Source organism: Leucopleurus acutus (assembly GCF_964270905.1).
Source record: "Leucopleurus acutus genome assembly, chromosome: 3".
NCBI classification, from domain to species: Eukaryota; Metazoa; Chordata; class Mammalia; order Artiodactyla; family Delphinidae; genus Leucopleurus; species Leucopleurus acutus.
Window position 1 is genome coordinate 124,534,618 of NC_139145.1, and position 18,526 is coordinate 124,553,143.

General features: G+C 35.7%; 1 protein-coding gene across 1 annotated transcript in view; it reads left to right on the top strand.

Annotated features, from left to right (window-relative positions):
* ADAMTS6 (ADAM metallopeptidase with thrombospondin type 1 motif 6) overlaps nt 1-18,526 on the top strand; it is a gene marked incomplete at both ends in the record, with an annotated part of 263,234 nt that overhangs the window by 169,104 nt on the left and 75,604 nt on the right. Inside the window, 2 exons of the mRNA XM_082837370.1 lie at nt 5,440-5,585; nt 7,731-7,794. Of these exons, the coding sequence (XP_082693496.1) occupies nt 5,440-5,585; nt 7,731-7,794 (210 nt within the window). The remainder of the gene's footprint in view (nt 1-5,439; nt 5,586-7,730; nt 7,795-18,526) is intronic.

Here is an 18,526-nt window from a genome sequence, read left to right on the forward strand (position 1 = left end):
GACATTGATTCCTAATATTTTTGCATGGGAAACACGGGGCTGGATTAGAATAGGATTATTACATGCCCTTCTAAAACACTGGATATATAATAGGACATTTGCAGCCTTAGATCTTAATTCATTTAAAGTAGAATGTAAAATGTTTTGACTGAGTCCCAAACTATAAACACAAGAAGTGAAGAAAGAATGACTCTTCCAGTTGCTCTAGAAATTTAAATAGTATGGGATGACAAGTTCTGATTTAGAATTTCGGCTGAAATAAACTTTAGCATTCCCGCACCTGCAGAGCAGAAAGATAAGGCTTTTAATAGCACTGTGCTCCAACTCTCAGCTTTTCTGATTTAGGAAGAATGTTCTATATTGAATCACCAATATCACTTCCTTTAAAATCTTAGGATTTCCTTAGAGGTATCTTATTCCAGATGCTGCCTAGACCCAGTGCTGGCTGTGGTACAAGATCTACCATAATCACATCCTAAAATATATCTAGTTTTAAAAAATTATTTAAAAATACTGTATATATACTCATTTTGAAATTTTCCTTTGTAGAATTCTGACAAATTTTCAAAGTTAGATTTTTTGATTTATAATATATCTTGCTTAAGACAATTCCCTGATGGAGATCATGAAATTCAGTGGCCTAACAGAAAGAGATGTTGTTTAATGATTAATAAGTGTTTCTTAAGAAAATAAGTGTTTGGGCTTCCCTGGTGGCACAGTGGTTGAGAGTCCGCCTGCCGATGTAGGGGACACTGGTTCGTGCCCCGGTCCGGGAGGATCCCACATGCCACGGAGTGGCTGGGCCCGTGAGCCATGGTTGCTGAGCCTGCGCATCCGGAGCCTGTGCTCTGCAACTGGAGAGGCCACAACAGTGAGAGGCCCGTGTACCGCAAAAAAAAAAAAAAAAAAAGAAAAGAAGTGTTTCACTAGAATATATCATCTTTCTAGATAGTTTTAAAGACATATTTCTTTTATTTAGAAGGAATGTGAAAAGCAAGAATGGGCAATATGAATTTTTATTTTTGAATGCGATAGTTTCACTTCTTTCACCTTTCTGAATCTGGTTAAACACACCTGAATTAGCAAAAAGAAAGCCAGATTTATCCAATTTATCTGGATCATTTAGGCTATAGTAATATGACTGATATTTAGAATAGTCCAAAATCACTAGATTGGATATAACCCTTGGGAATAAAGATTAAAAACTAGTTTCCATCTGAATATTGAACTCTTCTAGCTTAAGACATGAAGTAAAATTCTATGCCTATGGAAATAGAGCTTTTACAGTTTGGCACCTTTAGATTAAAAAAAAAGGGTAAAAATAGAAAATACAAAACTCAAAATTCTCACCTTTAATGTGCTTGTAGGATTTTATACTTGAATCTACTTTATTTGGTGTAATCCAATTATATTAATTATGACTTACATTAAAATCTTAGTATATATTGGTTAATATAGTCATCTAGAAAATTAGCTCAAATAACTGGATTCACCTGAAGTTCCCTATAGGTTTCTAAAAAAACTTATTAAGTTAAATAAGTTTCTTCTCTTAAAATCATGTACTACATCAAGATACTTAATACTACCAGAAGGAGAAGTAGCAAAAATTCTAAGGAGATCCTTTCCTATAAACACAAGGTGAGGGGAAGGCACAAAAGAACATTTTGCTAGAGAGCAAAATTAAACAAGTTGTTTGATAGATTTTTAACTTCTTTGAGGGTATGTCTGTATAGAACTAATTTCTATAGTCATCCTAATCCAAATCATATTATAATCAAAAACTAAAGTTAGTCCCCATTTTGTAGTCAGGGAAACTAAAGAAAAGAAACAAATGACTTGCTCTGGACCAAAGAAAGATATTGCTAGAATGAGAACTCAAGTTTGTAACACAGGATACCCACAGACTGAAGTCATCCCCACACAGACTGAGTTGTTAATTAGTTGTTAAACTAGACACTAGTCTCTTGTCAGCTGCTAAATGACTGATACTTATTATTATGAATTCTTCATTCTTTACCCATTAATCTATGTTATTTAACTTTCTGATATAATTGTCTATTATAACTCTATGGAATAGATATAATCAATAGCATAAATTTATGCAGTAAAAGGTTTTAGCAAACCACTTATAGAATACTACTGCTCTGTAGATATTAACTAATGGTAAGAACTGAGCAACATTTTACAAACTGAATATTTGTATTTATCTTTTACCTTCAGAATAAGTTTTAAAAGGAAAACAAGAGAATTTATGTGAGTTCTTTCCCTGTGCTACATTTTGTGTGCATCTAGGACACATGTAAAACAATATTATTAAATACTTTAGAATCTACATCTTTCAGTGTTTTTGTGACCTTCACAATTTTGTCTCCTGAAAAATGCAAAAACTGAGAGTTTTTTGCTCTACTAATTATAAGAATACTCAAGGAGGTATGAAATAACATGTGGTTGTATACTTGCAGCTAAGTGGGTTTTTTAAAAAATCTCTAGTGTTATTTTGTATTTTAGGTAGTAAAAACAGTTCAGTAAAATATACTAATGTATTCTTTAATGTCTTCAAATATGTAATCCTGCACATCCAATTGATTTTTTTTCCACTTGTTTTTTGTGCGTATTTGGACAGCTAATCCTTTTCTGCCAGTAAGTGACCTTGGGCAAGTCAACCTCCTTCAGGTTCTGCTTTCCTCATGTGAAAAAATGAAGTGCTTAGACCACATGAATTCTAAAACCTCTTTGAGCTTTAAGTACAGCTCTGTGATTATGTAAAATAAATGTAAAATCAAATTTTATTGTTATTTGAAATCAGTAATGCTAAGTTTCCAACTTGAAGAAAATAGGCAAATTTTAAGATTTGGAATTTTTTAGTATTAAGTGTCATTAATTGAAACCACAGGAAAAGACAGTAATTGCTGGTAAATACTACATTGCTCAGTTACTCTCATAGGTGCAGGCATAAATATTCTTACACATAGCTACTTGTAATAACAAAAATGTAAAACTGGAGATTATTTGGTCCACTGTTGTGACTTTTATATAGATGAAAATCTAACGCAATTGGTATATCATTATGCACATGGTTGGTCTTCAAGATCAGTTAGGTAAATCATAAGCTGGCAGCTGGAACATTCTCCCTCTCACATGTACATTATTAGCAGCCCTGCTCCCAGAGTTGGTACTGTATTATCAGTTCAGCCAACTACCTCTGCTTCATCATTTTGGACAGATGATTTTCTTTTTCTTCATGGTAATTTTTGTTGCCCAAAACTTGTAATCTTTTTTAATGTCCTACTTTAATATTTATTAGATTTAGGGTCAGAATGTTTGGTCTTATAGCCAACCAAATTTTGACTTCCTCTTGCCTAATTGCTTAGCACTTTTCTTAAGAAATCCTTTATGTTGTTACAACTACTGTAATATTCTCTGAGTGCCAACTACCAGGGAAGCAAAGATGAATATGACTATCTTTACCCTCCAGTATCTCCAGTTCCTTCCTGAAATGTAGTAACCAAAACAGGACACAGGATTCTATAATTTAATGTATTCATTCATTCAATAAAGTTTTGTTGCATATCCACTACATTCTAGGCACTGTTCTAGACATTCAACATTTCCAATTAGAACATTCTGTGATGATAGAAATGTTCTGTATCTGCTCTGTCCAACATCATAGCCGCTAGGCCACATGTGGCTATGGGAGCCCTAGCAATGTAGCTAGTGGGTCTAAGGAACTGACTTTTTAATTTTAATTAATTTAAATTTGAACAGCCACATTTGGCTCTCAAGGCTTTTACATACTAAGGAGAGGAGACAATAAAAATAATAAGGAAGTAATCTGAGAAATAAATAGGGTGATTTAAAGTAGGTGTAAGAGGGAGCTAAAACAGGAGGATGTAATCTCTATACATCCTGGAGTAGGGGGAGGGGAGGGTGGAAGGGATAGTGAAGTACAGCCACTTCAGAATAAGAGTGATCAAGGAAAGACCTCTCTGATTGAGTGACACCTGACCTGAGACCAAACGATGAGAAGACAATATAAGGAATCTGAAGATTATTCCCAGGAGGACCAGCAAATGCAAATGCCCTGAGGAGAGAACAGGTTTAGTGTATGGAGGAAAAGAAATAAGGCCAGTGTGTCTGGAACATTCTGTACCAGAAAGAGAATAAGGCTGGAGAAGGAGGCAGAGGCTAGGTCACAAAGGCCACCGTTGAACAGAGTTAAGGGAAGGAGGAAACCACCACAGTCTTTTAAGCCAAAAAGTGACATAATGCCATAATATGTTTTTAAAAGAGCTCTCTGATAGCTCGCTGGAGAATAGGTTGATTATACGTAGAAGAAAGTGAGGCAGGGGGACCAGATAACAAGCTGATCTATTTGCTAGTTTGGTCTAGAGTGGTAGTAGTACAAATGGTGAAAGTGAAAGAATTCTGGATATACAGAATTAATATAATAAACTGATTACTTTCAAAGCATCACATGTCATAATCCCTTTACATTTTAATATAATGGTTGAATTTTTATTTAACAATCTAACATTGCTGACAGTTACTCAACTCTAATAATGTTCCCTATTGTTATTCATATAAACAAATGACTTTCATAGCATCAGTATGGTTCATCAAATTTTGATAACTCTGAAAAATGCACCAATAAAAGCCTAGCCTAATGCTTGGTTTAAAAAAAAAATCATTTTTACCAATTCTGCAAATAAGATTTATCATGTTAGAGTTATGAGCTGATTATGCGATGTCTGCATCTCGATAAATTATTCCTGACTTTCTACTTATGTGCAGTATGTGTGGTTTATTGCAGAGAGTAAAGCTGAGAAGAATTCCAGTACACATGTTCATGCAGGGACTATACACATGGCTAGTCACTGTGTATAAGGGTTTTTTTGTACCCTGTCCCTAGTGTCTTGGCATTACTTTTATTATGTCTGCAGCAGTCATGTAGATGAAATGCCACAACACATTCTTTTACTATTGTAGCCTCAACTGGCCTTTTTTTTTTTTAAAGAAAAAGCAATTACCATCATAAAAATTCCTTACTGGGGAACTTTCCATATTGCGTTATCATTCCATGAGTCTAATAATAGTGGAATATAAAGAAAAAAATGTTTTAATACTAAAATATCTAAAAAAGAGTTTTGAGGTCTCTATAATGAGAAACACTAAAAGTCTGGAGGAGAAGAAATAAGGAAAAAAGAAGTAAAGTCAAGTTTTTTAGACTCCTGGTACTTGTTAGAGATTTATAAATCATTGCCTAGCTAAAGATAATTTGCAAATCACATGCACCTTTACCAATGTCTAAACACAGTTAAAGAACTCTCAGTCTGTTATCTATTGGGAGAATGCTAATGCCTGACCCTTATGTATTTATTTCTATCCTGATAGCTCTATCTGCCTAAAAGCTAATTCTCTGTTTTCTGTGAAATCTTGCAGTGGTGTTATCAGGGAGATTGTGTTCCTTTTGGCACTTGGCCCCAGAGCATAGATGGGGGCTGGGGTCCCTGGTCACTATGGGGAGAGTGCAGCAGGACCTGCGGGGGAGGCGTCTCCTCATCCCTAAGACACTGTGACAGTCCAGCGTAAGTAGCTAAAGTAAGCCGGAGCCAACAAAAAGACACAGTTGGAAATGATTCAAAGCTGTGGTTTCACATGTTATCTGTAAAAACGTTTCACTAGTGAGCCAAGTGCTTGTCTTCAGAACAAGCAATAGGCACTGGAAAGTGGAGGAGCCTTGTTAGACAGACTTTCTTTTTCTTCTTTTCACCTTCCTATGTAACTAAAAATAAAAGAAAAAGAAAAAAGAAAAGCATTGTGTATCTATCCCAGATATAGCCAGACTTTTAATCTAGTAGTAATCAGATAGATTTCCTCCTCCAAAAACTACTGAATTATGGATGAATCCAGGTCTTGTATTAGCTACATTACCATTATTCCCAGGAAGCATAAGGTCTTTTCACATGTCACATAAAATTATTACTGCTACATTAGTATTAAAAGGACCAATGAGAGCACTTTGAGGGTTGAAATGCCTTGATTCGCATCACAAATCACAATGAAAAGAATACTGCCCATGTGTTAAAATAGTTTCCATTCACATGCCCCCATTAATCACCTTCCGGAGGTGCATCCACTTTTCTCCTCACGATTGTTTTATGTAGGTCAGACTGCTCCTCTCCCACCACTCTTCTTCTCCAGCCGGAGTCCCCCTGGCATAAAGCCAGCCCCATCAGTATTTCTTGCTAGCTGTATTGCTTCTCCCTTCCACCAGTGCCCATTGAAGGTGGATGATTCCTTTAGTTGGTCTTGCGTGTCCTCCTGGAGACTAAACTGCTCCTTAGCTGCTTCATGTCGAGTGCTCTCATTTCTTTCTAGAGCTCAGGTTGAGGACCTTCTTTCCTGACAATTATTTGGTGCAGAATGGTGTTATAATATCACTTCTGCTTTTTTCCCCTGCTGGGGTAGAAGATGGTCTATTTTTATTGTTTATTTTTTCTCATTTTAACTCAGGATACCTGTCTTTGGTTCCTCTCTCTAAATGTCTCTTTTCTTCTCTTTTATTCTTTTTAGCTTGAAATTGTTTCCCTTTGTATTAGTTCTGTGTTTTCATTCTCCCACTTTCTATTATTACCATCCTGCTAAACAGAGCTGTCACCCACTTATAAAACAGCATTGCCACCACCGTCCCCACTACCTTGTTTTTGTCTGACCAACACATTTCTCCCAGCTGGTTCAAGCTAGGCCATTTCTATCCCTTGCTTAAAGTCAGCATTCACTAGCATTCAAAATATATTCAAAGTGTAACTTTAATTATCTCATTGATACCAGTGGGCCAAAATTATAATTGAGACTTGATCTTTTTAAAACAAGTGCAGAATAGTTAACCTAAGTTCAACTGCAGGCTACTGTAATTTAATAATCAAAAGTATAAAACCCTATGATAATAAATAATATACCCAAATACTTAAGAGAATGACTTGGACCTCTTTTAAAAGAACAAGTTAGTTTTTTCCATTCAAAAATTGCATGTCCAAATAATAGCATATGACTTTCTCTAATGTTAAAGACTCCAAAAATTAATTTATGTATAACACGTATTTAACATCCTAATTTGAATGTAATATAAAGTATCTATATAATGTAAGGCTATCTTAGATTTAGATTTAATTTTTTGAAACTGAAGTTTTTAAAACTTCATGTAATATTTGAATTGAGATAGAAATTTATTTCTGAATTAAAAACTTTGAGCTGAAGCTATTTCCAGGGAGTTATTTTGTGTCCTTTCCTTATTTCCAGTCTGGAAAAAAACACAAACTTTCCATTTTCTACTTGATGAACATATAGTATCAGATTATGTGTTTTGTTAAATATGATTCAAATGGCTTTTCATTATAAATGATTTTTAAACTCATTGTGTTGAGCTGAATACCTGTTTACCATGATAATTAGAAAATACATTGATTTAATTACATTTTCTTAAGAATGTATATCATCACAATTAAGAGCCTTATAAAGTTACTCATGGTAGATTGCCTTAATTTTTTGTTCAGCAACCATAATCATTATTGCTAACTAACACCAGCATGATTATTATTTTAATAACTAATAAAATGTCAGATTTTTTATTTTCTTAAAGTAAATGTTAATATGTTTTCATCAAGCAATATATATACTGTTTATGTGGTTAGATATATTATATTCACATGTTAAACAAAATGTGTTTGCAGACCTTCAGGAGGTGGAAAATATTGCCTTGGGGAAAGGAAACGGTATCGCTCCTGCAATACAGATGTAAGTAAAACCAAACTCTGCTATGAAAAATTAGCTTACATTTCCCCTAGAGCAGGGAAATTTTTTAAATTGTGAACTATTTGATCAGAAATCCATGTGCGTGAGGGTCACATGAATTTTTGAAACTGAATGGAACCAGCCTCAGGTCCATCAATTCCTTTAAGAATCAAGAGAAAGCTCCAGCACTAGAAGCAAATACACTCTCCCCCAGTAGGAATCAAGAGAGAGACACACACACCCTGAACTTCCCTGGCCCCCCAACACTCACAGCTTTGCCACTGTTATCTTTCTTGAGTTCAAGAAACAAGGATTAATCTTTATTCCATTTTATGTTTGCCATGGCAAGAAGTCCCAGAATTCCATGTCACTCCTCATCTCTTGCCATCCAATTCCATAAATCTCTGCATATCCCTTCTTCTGTTTCTCATCCCTGCCCAACCACTGAAACTCTTCTGTGCCCTCAGAAGCTCGTGGTCCATCATCAGCAAAATCCCTTACATCCTGACATCTCTGAATTTTTCTTCCCTTCACCTTCTTGTTCTAATGGAAACTGGCTGTCCTCTGAAGATACTGCTTCCTCTGCAGGCCTCTAAAGTTAAGGACATGTATTTTCTCCCTTAGCTCTTGAAAGACTGGGCCTGGAAGTGAATTGACTATCTTCTTTATATCTTATTACTCCTCCCAGATAATTTTTCCTTCCTCCTATCTAAAAACCACAGCTTTTAATTTCATATCATCAGACTATTACCCACACTCCCACACTATTCCTCACTCTTACGCTCTCCAACCCTATGCCTATCCTAATCCTTGTTTATTCATAAACATGTGGATGATTTTTTCAACATCTTCTCTTCTGGGTTTTTCCATAACCATACAAACATGCTGTTATTTCTCCTATCTTGAAAAAACAAAAACAAAAATACTTACCATATCTAATTCCTCTTCTCATTTTTCCCTAAAATTGCTCATATAAAGTTTTTGCCTCCAACATTCTAGTGAAAATGTTCCTGCCAAGTCAAAGATGTTTTCCATGTTGCTAAACCCAATAATCAGTTCTGAGTGTTTATTTTACTTGATCTTTACCAGGCTTCCATGACACTGTAGCTTTTTGGTTGTCCTTCTATATTGCTACTTATTCTTTCTCATTCTCCTTTGCTGGTTTCTATTCTTTTCTCTGACTTCTTAATGTCAGAGTACCCAGGACTTACCCCTTTTTTTCTCTGCCATACCAATACTCATTTCTTTGGTGATCTCATCCAGCTTCATTGCTTATACCATTCATATGTTATTTGACCCCAAATTTATATTTTCATCCCAGACTTCTTCCATGGATTTCAGACTCATGTCTTACCATTTATTAGACTTTTAATAGACATGTACTATTTAACATGTCCAAATGCTGTCTCCAAAACATTTCCACAACCATGTTCTTCCAGCAGTTTTTCCCATCTCAGATGTCAACTTCATCTGGCTCAAGCCAAAAACCCTTGAGTCATTCTTGATTCCTTTCTCTGTCTCACAGACTATATCCAATCCCTCAGAAAATCCCATTGGCTTTGCCTTCAAAATATATCATAGATCTGACTTCTTCTCACTGCTTCTACTGCTGCCTACCACTCTTTCACTGGATTACTCTAAGTGGCTTTTTCCGTGGGTTTCCAGATACTACTTTTGCTCCCTACAGCCCTCAGTATAAGAGGCAGAGTGATTCCGTTTCAGTATATCCTTTACCCAAGACCTTTCGATGGCTCCCTGTTTTACTTAAATCCAAAGTTCTTACAAAGGCCTGCAAGGCCTTCACAATCTGGCCTTCTATTACTTCTCTGAACTCATCTTTTATTATATTTCTCCTTATTCACTCTGCTCCAGCCACACGGGCCTCCCTCCTTGTACGTGCCAGGCATGCTCCCACCTTAGGGCTTTTGCATTGACTGTTCCCTTTGCCTTGTATACTCTTCCAACCCAAATATCTACATCGCTAACTCCCTTACCTCACCTTTACTCAGCTGTCATCTTCTCAGTGAGGCCTGGCTTGAATACTGTATTTAAAGTTGCAACCCTCCCTACTCCCTACAACCCTGGGATTCCTAATCTTCCTTACCCTGCTCTATTTCCCCTCATACTACTTCTAACACACTCTATAGCTTATTTATCGTAAATTCTATTAAATTTACATCTTGAATTCATTACATGTAGCTTCAATTACAATGATTATATTGTTTCCAGCATTATTTATTCATTCACTCAACAAATAATTGAGTGCTTACTGTTTATCAGACTGTGATAGAGTGAGAGAGGCTCTGCCCTCAAGGATTTTATAATTTCTTGGGAAGTCGCAGAAAATCACAATGCAGGGTGATAAGTGATATGATATGATATAATATGATAGAATAAGTATGGAATGCTATAAAAGCATGTGGAATTGTCACATAGCCTAATTAGGGATTTAAGGATTTCTTCCCATGGGAAGCTAAAGATCTGAAAGGGCAAATTGCAGCTGACCAGAAAAGAAGGAAGTGACAATGAAAGCATTCTAGGCACAAAGAGAATTAAGTGCCAGGTGGGTAGGTTAAAAGATTTAGCCTCAGATTTATGCTTTAGATAAAAATGGGTTAGGGAAAGGTGAGATTACAACAGAACAGTAAACAAATCAAGAAGAATTTAAGGATACTGGTGAGAATGACGAGCTGAGCCATTCACTCTATACTAGGGAATGACAGTGGAGTCTAAAGAAGGCTAGCGGGGAGAAAATTAAGGATGTAACTTTGAAAAATGCATAAAAATTAAAGAACCAGTATTGTAGGAAAAACAGGGTGAGAGAGATAGCAGGTGAGGGGATCAGAGAGTGGAATGTATTTGAATTTAAGTTATGAGAAGTGAGACTGTTCTCAGTGAGAACAAATCTGGAGTGTGGCCATGGGAGTGCATGCCTAACCTTGAGTGGAGGTGAAGGAGTTCTAGGAATGTTAAGGCTAGGGAGTTTGGGGAGTCTTCCGTGTGGATGTTGGATTCACTCAGGATGTTATTAGGACTTGGAGGGTATAGTGAGACTGTGAAGCAGGTATCAAGCTCTTTAACAAATGAGGGGAAATGACCATCATAAAGTTGGGAGAAAGCAGTGATGAAACCAAATAGTGATTTGGATGAATAACATGAATCTCGGAAAATAGAGGTTTTATGCAAGGGAAGAAGAATGGAGTACCTACTGCATATTTAGACTGTGTTAGGTAGGAGTGAGAAAGGCAAACCGACCTCTCAATTCCCATCTATTTCTGTTATGTAGTTGTAGAGGTGGGCACACATTTTGGGTCTAATAACACAGGTGCTATACAATATGAATAATGTATGATAGGTAACAGAAAAAGGAAAAAAAACCATGCCAGACACACATGCCAGGCTTGTTGCATTTTACCCATGAACTATGTTTTAGATGCTCAGATTGTGGAGTTTGTTATTGGTAGGTTGACATTTCTATTACTATCTTTGTCTTCTGTTTCAGCTTTTTGCAAATGTTAAGGAGATATATTTAACATATATGTATCATTAATATACAAATAATTATGTTTTCTTCATTAATCTTGTCTCTACTAGTTCAGAATTTGAGACAATTCAGTTACCACACCAAAATTTATTTTCACGCTATCCAAGTTAATAAAGCTGTCTGAACATAAGTTGTGTAAACTGGAGCCTTTTAAAATGTAATCTAATACATGAAAGTTTAAACTTTCAAAACACATAATCTAGCCCAGCACTGTCCAAGAGAACGTTCCTCAATGATGGAAATATTCTATCTGTGCACTGTCCAGCCTGGTAGCCAGTAGTCAAATTAGCTTTTGAGTACTTGAAATGTGTCTAGTGCAACAGAAGAACCAAATTTTTAAGTTTAACTAATTTAAATTTGAATAGCCACATGCGGCTAGTGACAACTGTATTGGGCAGCACAAAGCTAGTCAAGCTATGCAGTAGAAAAATAACTGTTATGAAGAAGATTGTATCTGTTAATCCCAAACCCCTAATTTATCCCTCCCCCTTCCCCTTTTGCTAACCATAAGTTTGTTTTCTATGTCTTCGGGTCTGTTTCTGTTTTGAAGCACAGGGGACTATATTCAATATCTTGTAATAACCAATAGTGAAAAAGAATCTGAAAAAGAATACATATTTTATATATATATATTTATATATATATATATATATATATAACTGAATCACTTTGCTGTACACCTGAAACATTGTAAATCACCTATACTTCAATTAAAAAAAATTTAACAGTATAAAAAGAAGACTGTAAATATTATGTATAAAATTCTCAAAACAAGTCAAATCAATCTTAGCTCATTTTAGAAACAAACGTGAAATTTTTATTTTTGGTAATGACAGATTATTCTGACAGAAAAATATTTTAGAGAGTGCTGAATAAGATTTTTTTTTTAACATTTTAAAATCAGCAAAGAGCTGACCAGATAGTAAGGGAAATGCCGTAAGGTCATAATTTTTGAAGGCAAACTCAAAAGCATCAACAAGGAAACATCAGAGCAACTAAGGTACTCTTACCCTGACAATATTCAGAGAAGAGATTAAGTGCTCCAGTGTGTCTTTCTTAAGTATATGAAAAGTTTTTTCCGAAGCTTCTCCCCTGCTACCTCATCAGACTTCCTTCATGTTTTATTGGCCAGGAGGCCGAATGCCCACCCTTAACCCAGTCATGGGCAAAAGGAATGGTATTATCATAATTGGTTTTGACTAATCTAGATATGCCCCTAAAATGGGGTTAGAGTCATTTTCTCTGAGAGGTAGATTCCTAAGCAAAAATCAGAATTCTGTTAGCAAGAAAGTAGGGAGTGATAGATATTGAGAGTGCCACAGGTGTCTGCATCAGAGCTCTTTTAGTTTCCATCTTTACGAGTAGAAGTAGCAGCAACAAAAGTAGTAACGGTAGTAGTAGGACTAGTACTAGCAGTAGTACCAGTAGCAGTAGTAGTGATGGTAGTAGCTGCTGCTAACATTTATTGAGCACTTACTACATACCAGACCTATTATTTTAACCATATTTTCTTTCCATACTGAGAGTTCTCCTCAGTGGTGAGTTGACTTGGTAAGATATTTTTAATTTCCATTTGTTCAATATAAATCTAGAAAAACTATGCTATAAAGTTGTGTTATAATCTGTTTTGTTACAGCCTTGTTTCTGCAACACAAATTAGCTCATAAGTGACTGAGTTATTTTGTGCCACTAAGAAATACAGCAGCTGAAATCAAACTACGTTTTGCCTTTATACAGCTGAACAGCTGATGAAAATTGTGCTGTACATGATGACCATTCACCTCACACTCTTCTTTTTGTTCACTTTGGCCACATGCTCTGTCATTTCTGTGTGTGTTTCTGCCTGTTCTTTGTACATTGGCCTCTTGTCTCTATAATGTATAATGTTTTGAATGTTTTTTTTTTTTCTATAATGCCTGGGTGTCTGTGTGAACTACTCTAATTTAAGGGACTCAAGAGAGTATACTTGTCTTTTATCAAATCAGCCTCCTGCCTTAGTGCATGTTTTATTTAATTTAATACTTTACACATCATATTGAGTGACCCTGTAAATAAGATGTGAGAGAAAACTTTCCAATTAGTTAGAACCAGTTTGACCGTCAAGAGCTAGAAAACAATTCATAGGCATTGTTACTTTGTCATTTGTGATCCAAGAGCTTTTCTGGAGACTTAAATAGGGATAAAACAAGGGACAAATTCAAATGATCCTGGAAGAATTTTCAAATCAGTGTCCAGAATGAGATGATGTTAGGCAGTCAAATGGTAAGAGCACCAGGGTTCCTTATCTAATGTCATGAATCTTTGAGGCTTGCTCTCTACTTTCTAATAACTTAAGCACGTTATAATAGAAAATAGGAAATCTAGGAGATATAAGCCTGATTAACGTATATTTGATACATCCTACTTGCATTTCTTTTAAGATCTTGCGACCCATTCCAAACAGCCTATCAGTTTGCCATATAGTATAGCAGTTTTGACCCTATCTTTTCTGTGATTGACCAGCTGGTACTGTAGATTACAGCTTAGTTCTTACGTTTTTACATGTAATAATAATTATATTATTATTTATAACTCTTATTAGAATTGAATTAGCTTCATTAAAATCACAACAGAAGAATAGAATAAATTAGAAAATCAGAAGAAAAGGAAAAATAATATAAGGCTGGGATCAGTACCTTAAATATGTACCACAAGGTCCTTTCACTCACTAAAAGTGGGCCATAGATTTTGCTCTGAGTTTCCTAGTAACCTGAGTAAAGAAGCAAACACTATCAGTTCTAAGATTCATAATGTCTGATAGCTATGACAAAAGGAGATATATCCACAAAGGAACACTTCATTATTTTGAAGCTTTGATACTTCTCCTATGTGGATCCCTACACTAGTGAATCAGATTGACACATACAAGGCTGACAGTATTCTCCTTGCTTAGGTTTGAGGAGAAATTGGACCTAGAACCAATGCAGGCCAGTCTTAAAAAGTGGCAAGCACAAAAACAAGATAGCCACACTTTCTCCCTAATGCCAGTGTAATTCCTACCACAGACATTTGAAGGATACAGGAATGGTAAGAAGAGAAGAGCTCTCCAGTGGAAAGACAACAGTGTTCCCATTAAGTCCTGTCCTACTTACCCCAGTTTCAAAGAAAGCGATCCACAGAAATAGAAGAGGCAACTTATAAAGAGAGAATCTTTAAGGTTTTAAAATAAAACCAAAAAGGATAACCAGCTGTAAAATTGGCTGACCACTCTCAACAGCAACTTAACCAGGCTAGAGGCCAAAGGTATTCACACAATAGACTCTGAGACTGGTTATCTGCATCAGGATGTATTGGATGTGCAGTTTGTTCCCTACATCACCATTGGTCCCCCTCAGGAGCCTTCAAAAGCATCTAGAAAAAGATTCATTCTTTAACATTCACATCATGGTCTCTAGGACAGAATACCAGGTAAAGACAATAGCTGTGGCAGGAACAAATGAATATGCTTTTTGGCTTGAAGCTACTGAGAAACCAGGAGCATCTACTAAAGACATAGGATATTTGGATGAAGTTTGCTCTCACCATTAAACCAGGAACTTCAATAGAATATTTGGGACCATAGACTAATCTAATAGATATGATCTTACAGAACTTGGGTTTGGAGAGCAGAGATTTATGGAAGTCATGATGCTGAGAGTTCATTGTTTGAGTTCTCCTCTTTGGACTTAAAGATAAATGATTGTTAAGGTCCTGACAGTTCTTATAAATGAGCAAATGTAGGAACTAGCATGATTATCAGGTAGTGCCATTATGAGAAATAAAGACCCAAGATCTGTGCTCAATCTTCTAAAAAATGTTTGCTCGAGAGCTGCTAAAAAAATACTTTATTATGTATATGGAATCTCCTTTTTATTGACACAAAAGAATATTGACTATTAAGCAGGCATTTCTGCTTTCCTGAGCAATTTTTCACTGCAGTGACTGAAACTATCATGCAAAATGTTCTCAGAGGGTAAAAGTTGGTGTACGTAGTATAAGTATTTTAAGTAGCAGAATTTATAGGTCAGTGTTATAAATACTTGAAAACTTGATGTTTGTCAAGAGTAAAAATATTGCTATATTGAGGTTATGAACCAAATTTTATATCAAAGCCTAAAGAAGAAATATTAGCTACTGTGCAAAGGACTCTTCTACATTTCTAAAAAGAATGTCCTGGTGTTGCTTAGCTATTTTCCAGAAAATCCGTGTGTTTTTCCTATTCCATTTTATTTGTGATTTGCATGTCTGCTTGATAATGTGACTAGGATAGAACTTCTGGTGAAAAGCCTAAGCTCCACCTTGGCTGGGGTGAAGTCATATTATTCTTGCATCTTACACATCTCATTTCCTCCTTTATTTTATGCATCAAAACTATAAAAAACAATGGAGACAAAGGATTTTCCAGGTCATCTGTGGTCTGTTCTAAAATTTAAGCATAGGTTATTTAGTACAGGGACATTTTTTCAGTCAGCTTTGCTAGAGGTGCATGCTGTTCTGCAGTTTTTTTCTTCTTCATTGTGTAAGGTCATTAAATGGTGTCATTGCCTTGGTTGTGGTACACAGGAAAAGTATAGCCTATATTCGGAAGTAGTACTGTAGTGAAAAAGGTATGGACTTTGTATTCAAACTGACTTAAATTTAATCCTGACTATAACAGGATTGTTTCTATTTTACCTTGACAAGATACCTAACTTGACTAAACTTCAGAGAACTCCTATATAAAGAGTATAATTATATCAAACTTGCAGGGTTGTTTGAGAATTAAAAGAAGTAATACTTTAAAACATCTAGTGCTATCCCTGGTACTTAATCTGTATTTGCTACAGTGTAGCTATTACTGTATACATTTATGTTATATGGATTACAAAGTACTTTTTATATAACCTCATCAAATCTTCAAATCACTTTTATAGGGAAGGACAGGGTTTTGTTTTGTTTTTTAATATTTTAAAATGAGGAACTAAAGCTCAGCAACAGGCTAGTGTCTTGGAAGGGATTCAGGAAGGCATAGAATTTCTGAGTGCTGCTCTAGCACTCAGATGGAGCCTTTGGGAGGTGGGTGTGGCACAGTAAGCTCTGAAAGAGTTTGGTCACCTTTGACATTGTCTTACTTCCAGTCTAACCTTACCCTACAGCAGAACCAGATAGCTGAGGACAATTATGAAACTACAGACCTTGCCCCCAGGGAAAGGTGTGGGGTAAGTGATGCCAAGGTACAGAGTTGATCCATTAACTAACAGTGTTATAACTGTGTCCCAAGTTATAATTAGAAAACATATATGTATCAACCACATTATTCTCATATACTTCAATATACTTATAAAAGTATACTTTCATATATATGTATATATATGTGTGTGTATGTATATATGTATAGATATATGTATATATACACATATATATAAAATGGCAAAAAATAGCAGGAGCAGTGTCATTAATCTTTAGGTTAGTATGAATTTTATAGCGTGCATCTTGTTGTGAGAAATAAAGATTAGCTTTTAAGCACAGAATAGAGCTTGCTTGTTTATTTTGTTCTTTAAAGCGACGTTTAAAAAATCACAAAGTAAAAGTTTGTTTCTTAACATTTTTACAGGCTTAGGGGAAAGGGTCATGCTATGGATAGATGACATTTAAATTAAATTTAGGCCATGCAAGGCATATAGAAGTAGTTTTAATTTTGAAAACTTGCATACAAGATTATGGTATCAAACATGACAGCCAGATTTAAGTTTGTCTAGACAATGTAGGTTTATCAGGCTTTTGTTTTCTTTTTCTTCAAAAGTAAAGGTACAGTGAAATTACTCCCCCAAAAGCAGAAACTATTTGGGGGAGAAAATATGAGAAGTTTGCCTCAAAACTGGGGTTGAAATGATTCACTACATGCATTGAACACTAAATTTAACCTTGGAAATGCCCTTGTGAATTACTTTAATGAGCTAATTAGACAGTACCTTATAATTAGGAAATCAGGAGTTTTGTTTGCAACTTGTAAAAGAGGGTGTGGAAGCAAGGCTTTTGTTAGCCCATTTGGCATCTTTATGTATATCACTCCTGTCTGGGTGAACAAGCAGAAATGTGTCCCTTCTTCACAGTCTCATGTCAAGTGCATGACTTGCTAAGCAAAGCAAAGGTTGAAATCCAGCCTCCACTTATGCTCCTTCAACTAACAGGGTATAATTGACTAAGAGTATGCTGCTATCCTGAAGAAAAAGAACATTAAATTTGGGGAGTGTAGAAGGTTGGTCTAGTGTAATAGTGAAGAAGCACAAGTGCATCTGGCATGAAAGTAAGAAAGGAAGAAGAAGCAGAAGGTGGGAAAGAGAGAGAAGGGGAGTAGAAGAACAAAATGCCAGTTTTGCTCATTTTTCTGTGTTCCCTGAGGCTGTAGGAATCCTGGCATCTTCCCAGCCTGTAGGAATGCTGGTATCTTCCCAGCCTACGCATCTTTTTTTAGGAAGAAAAGAGGAAAGGGAAAGGGGGGAAAGAGTTTCATTCTCGGCTTGCTTCTCACTCTTTATTACCCATAAGACATAATACAGTATTTGCAGAGTTTTCCTCATTTGGAAAACATTTTGGGATGTATTGCTCTTTAAGGTAAGGGTATTTGGGGTGTATTTTGCAAATGAAGAAAAGAAGGCACAAAGAGATTCCGGGACTTTCCAAGGTCACCTATTCTTTGGGGTAAAATCCAGATTACAACTCTAGTAACAGAAATGCCCCTGGACAGTTGGTCAGCAGAAGCTGAGATTTCTTTCTGCAGCAACGTTTATGCCCCAAGGAATTTTTTTTTTTAATCTATCAGTATAACTGGAAGCATAAGATAGTCTATAGAATGTGCTAACTTACATATTTCTCTAAAAAAAAAAGTAGTGAAAAAAGATACTAGTATTAACTTTTTGTATCTTTGAAAATACTAAGATCAAAAGATACTGAGACCTGCAGTGTTGCTTTCTGGATTTATGTGGGGCCCTGCTGGTTACTTTTTAGAAGAGGATGCTTGATAAGTGTTAACACTAGGAGGCTGAAAACCTGTCAGGCTTCACTTTAAAAATTTGTTGCTTATGCCTACTGTTTTCTGTTGCGGTTTCTGCATAGTGTCAACATTTATTATACTTGAGTAACTTAAAAAGCATTACTCCCTAAACTCTCCACTGTTCTTAAACAAAACAAAAA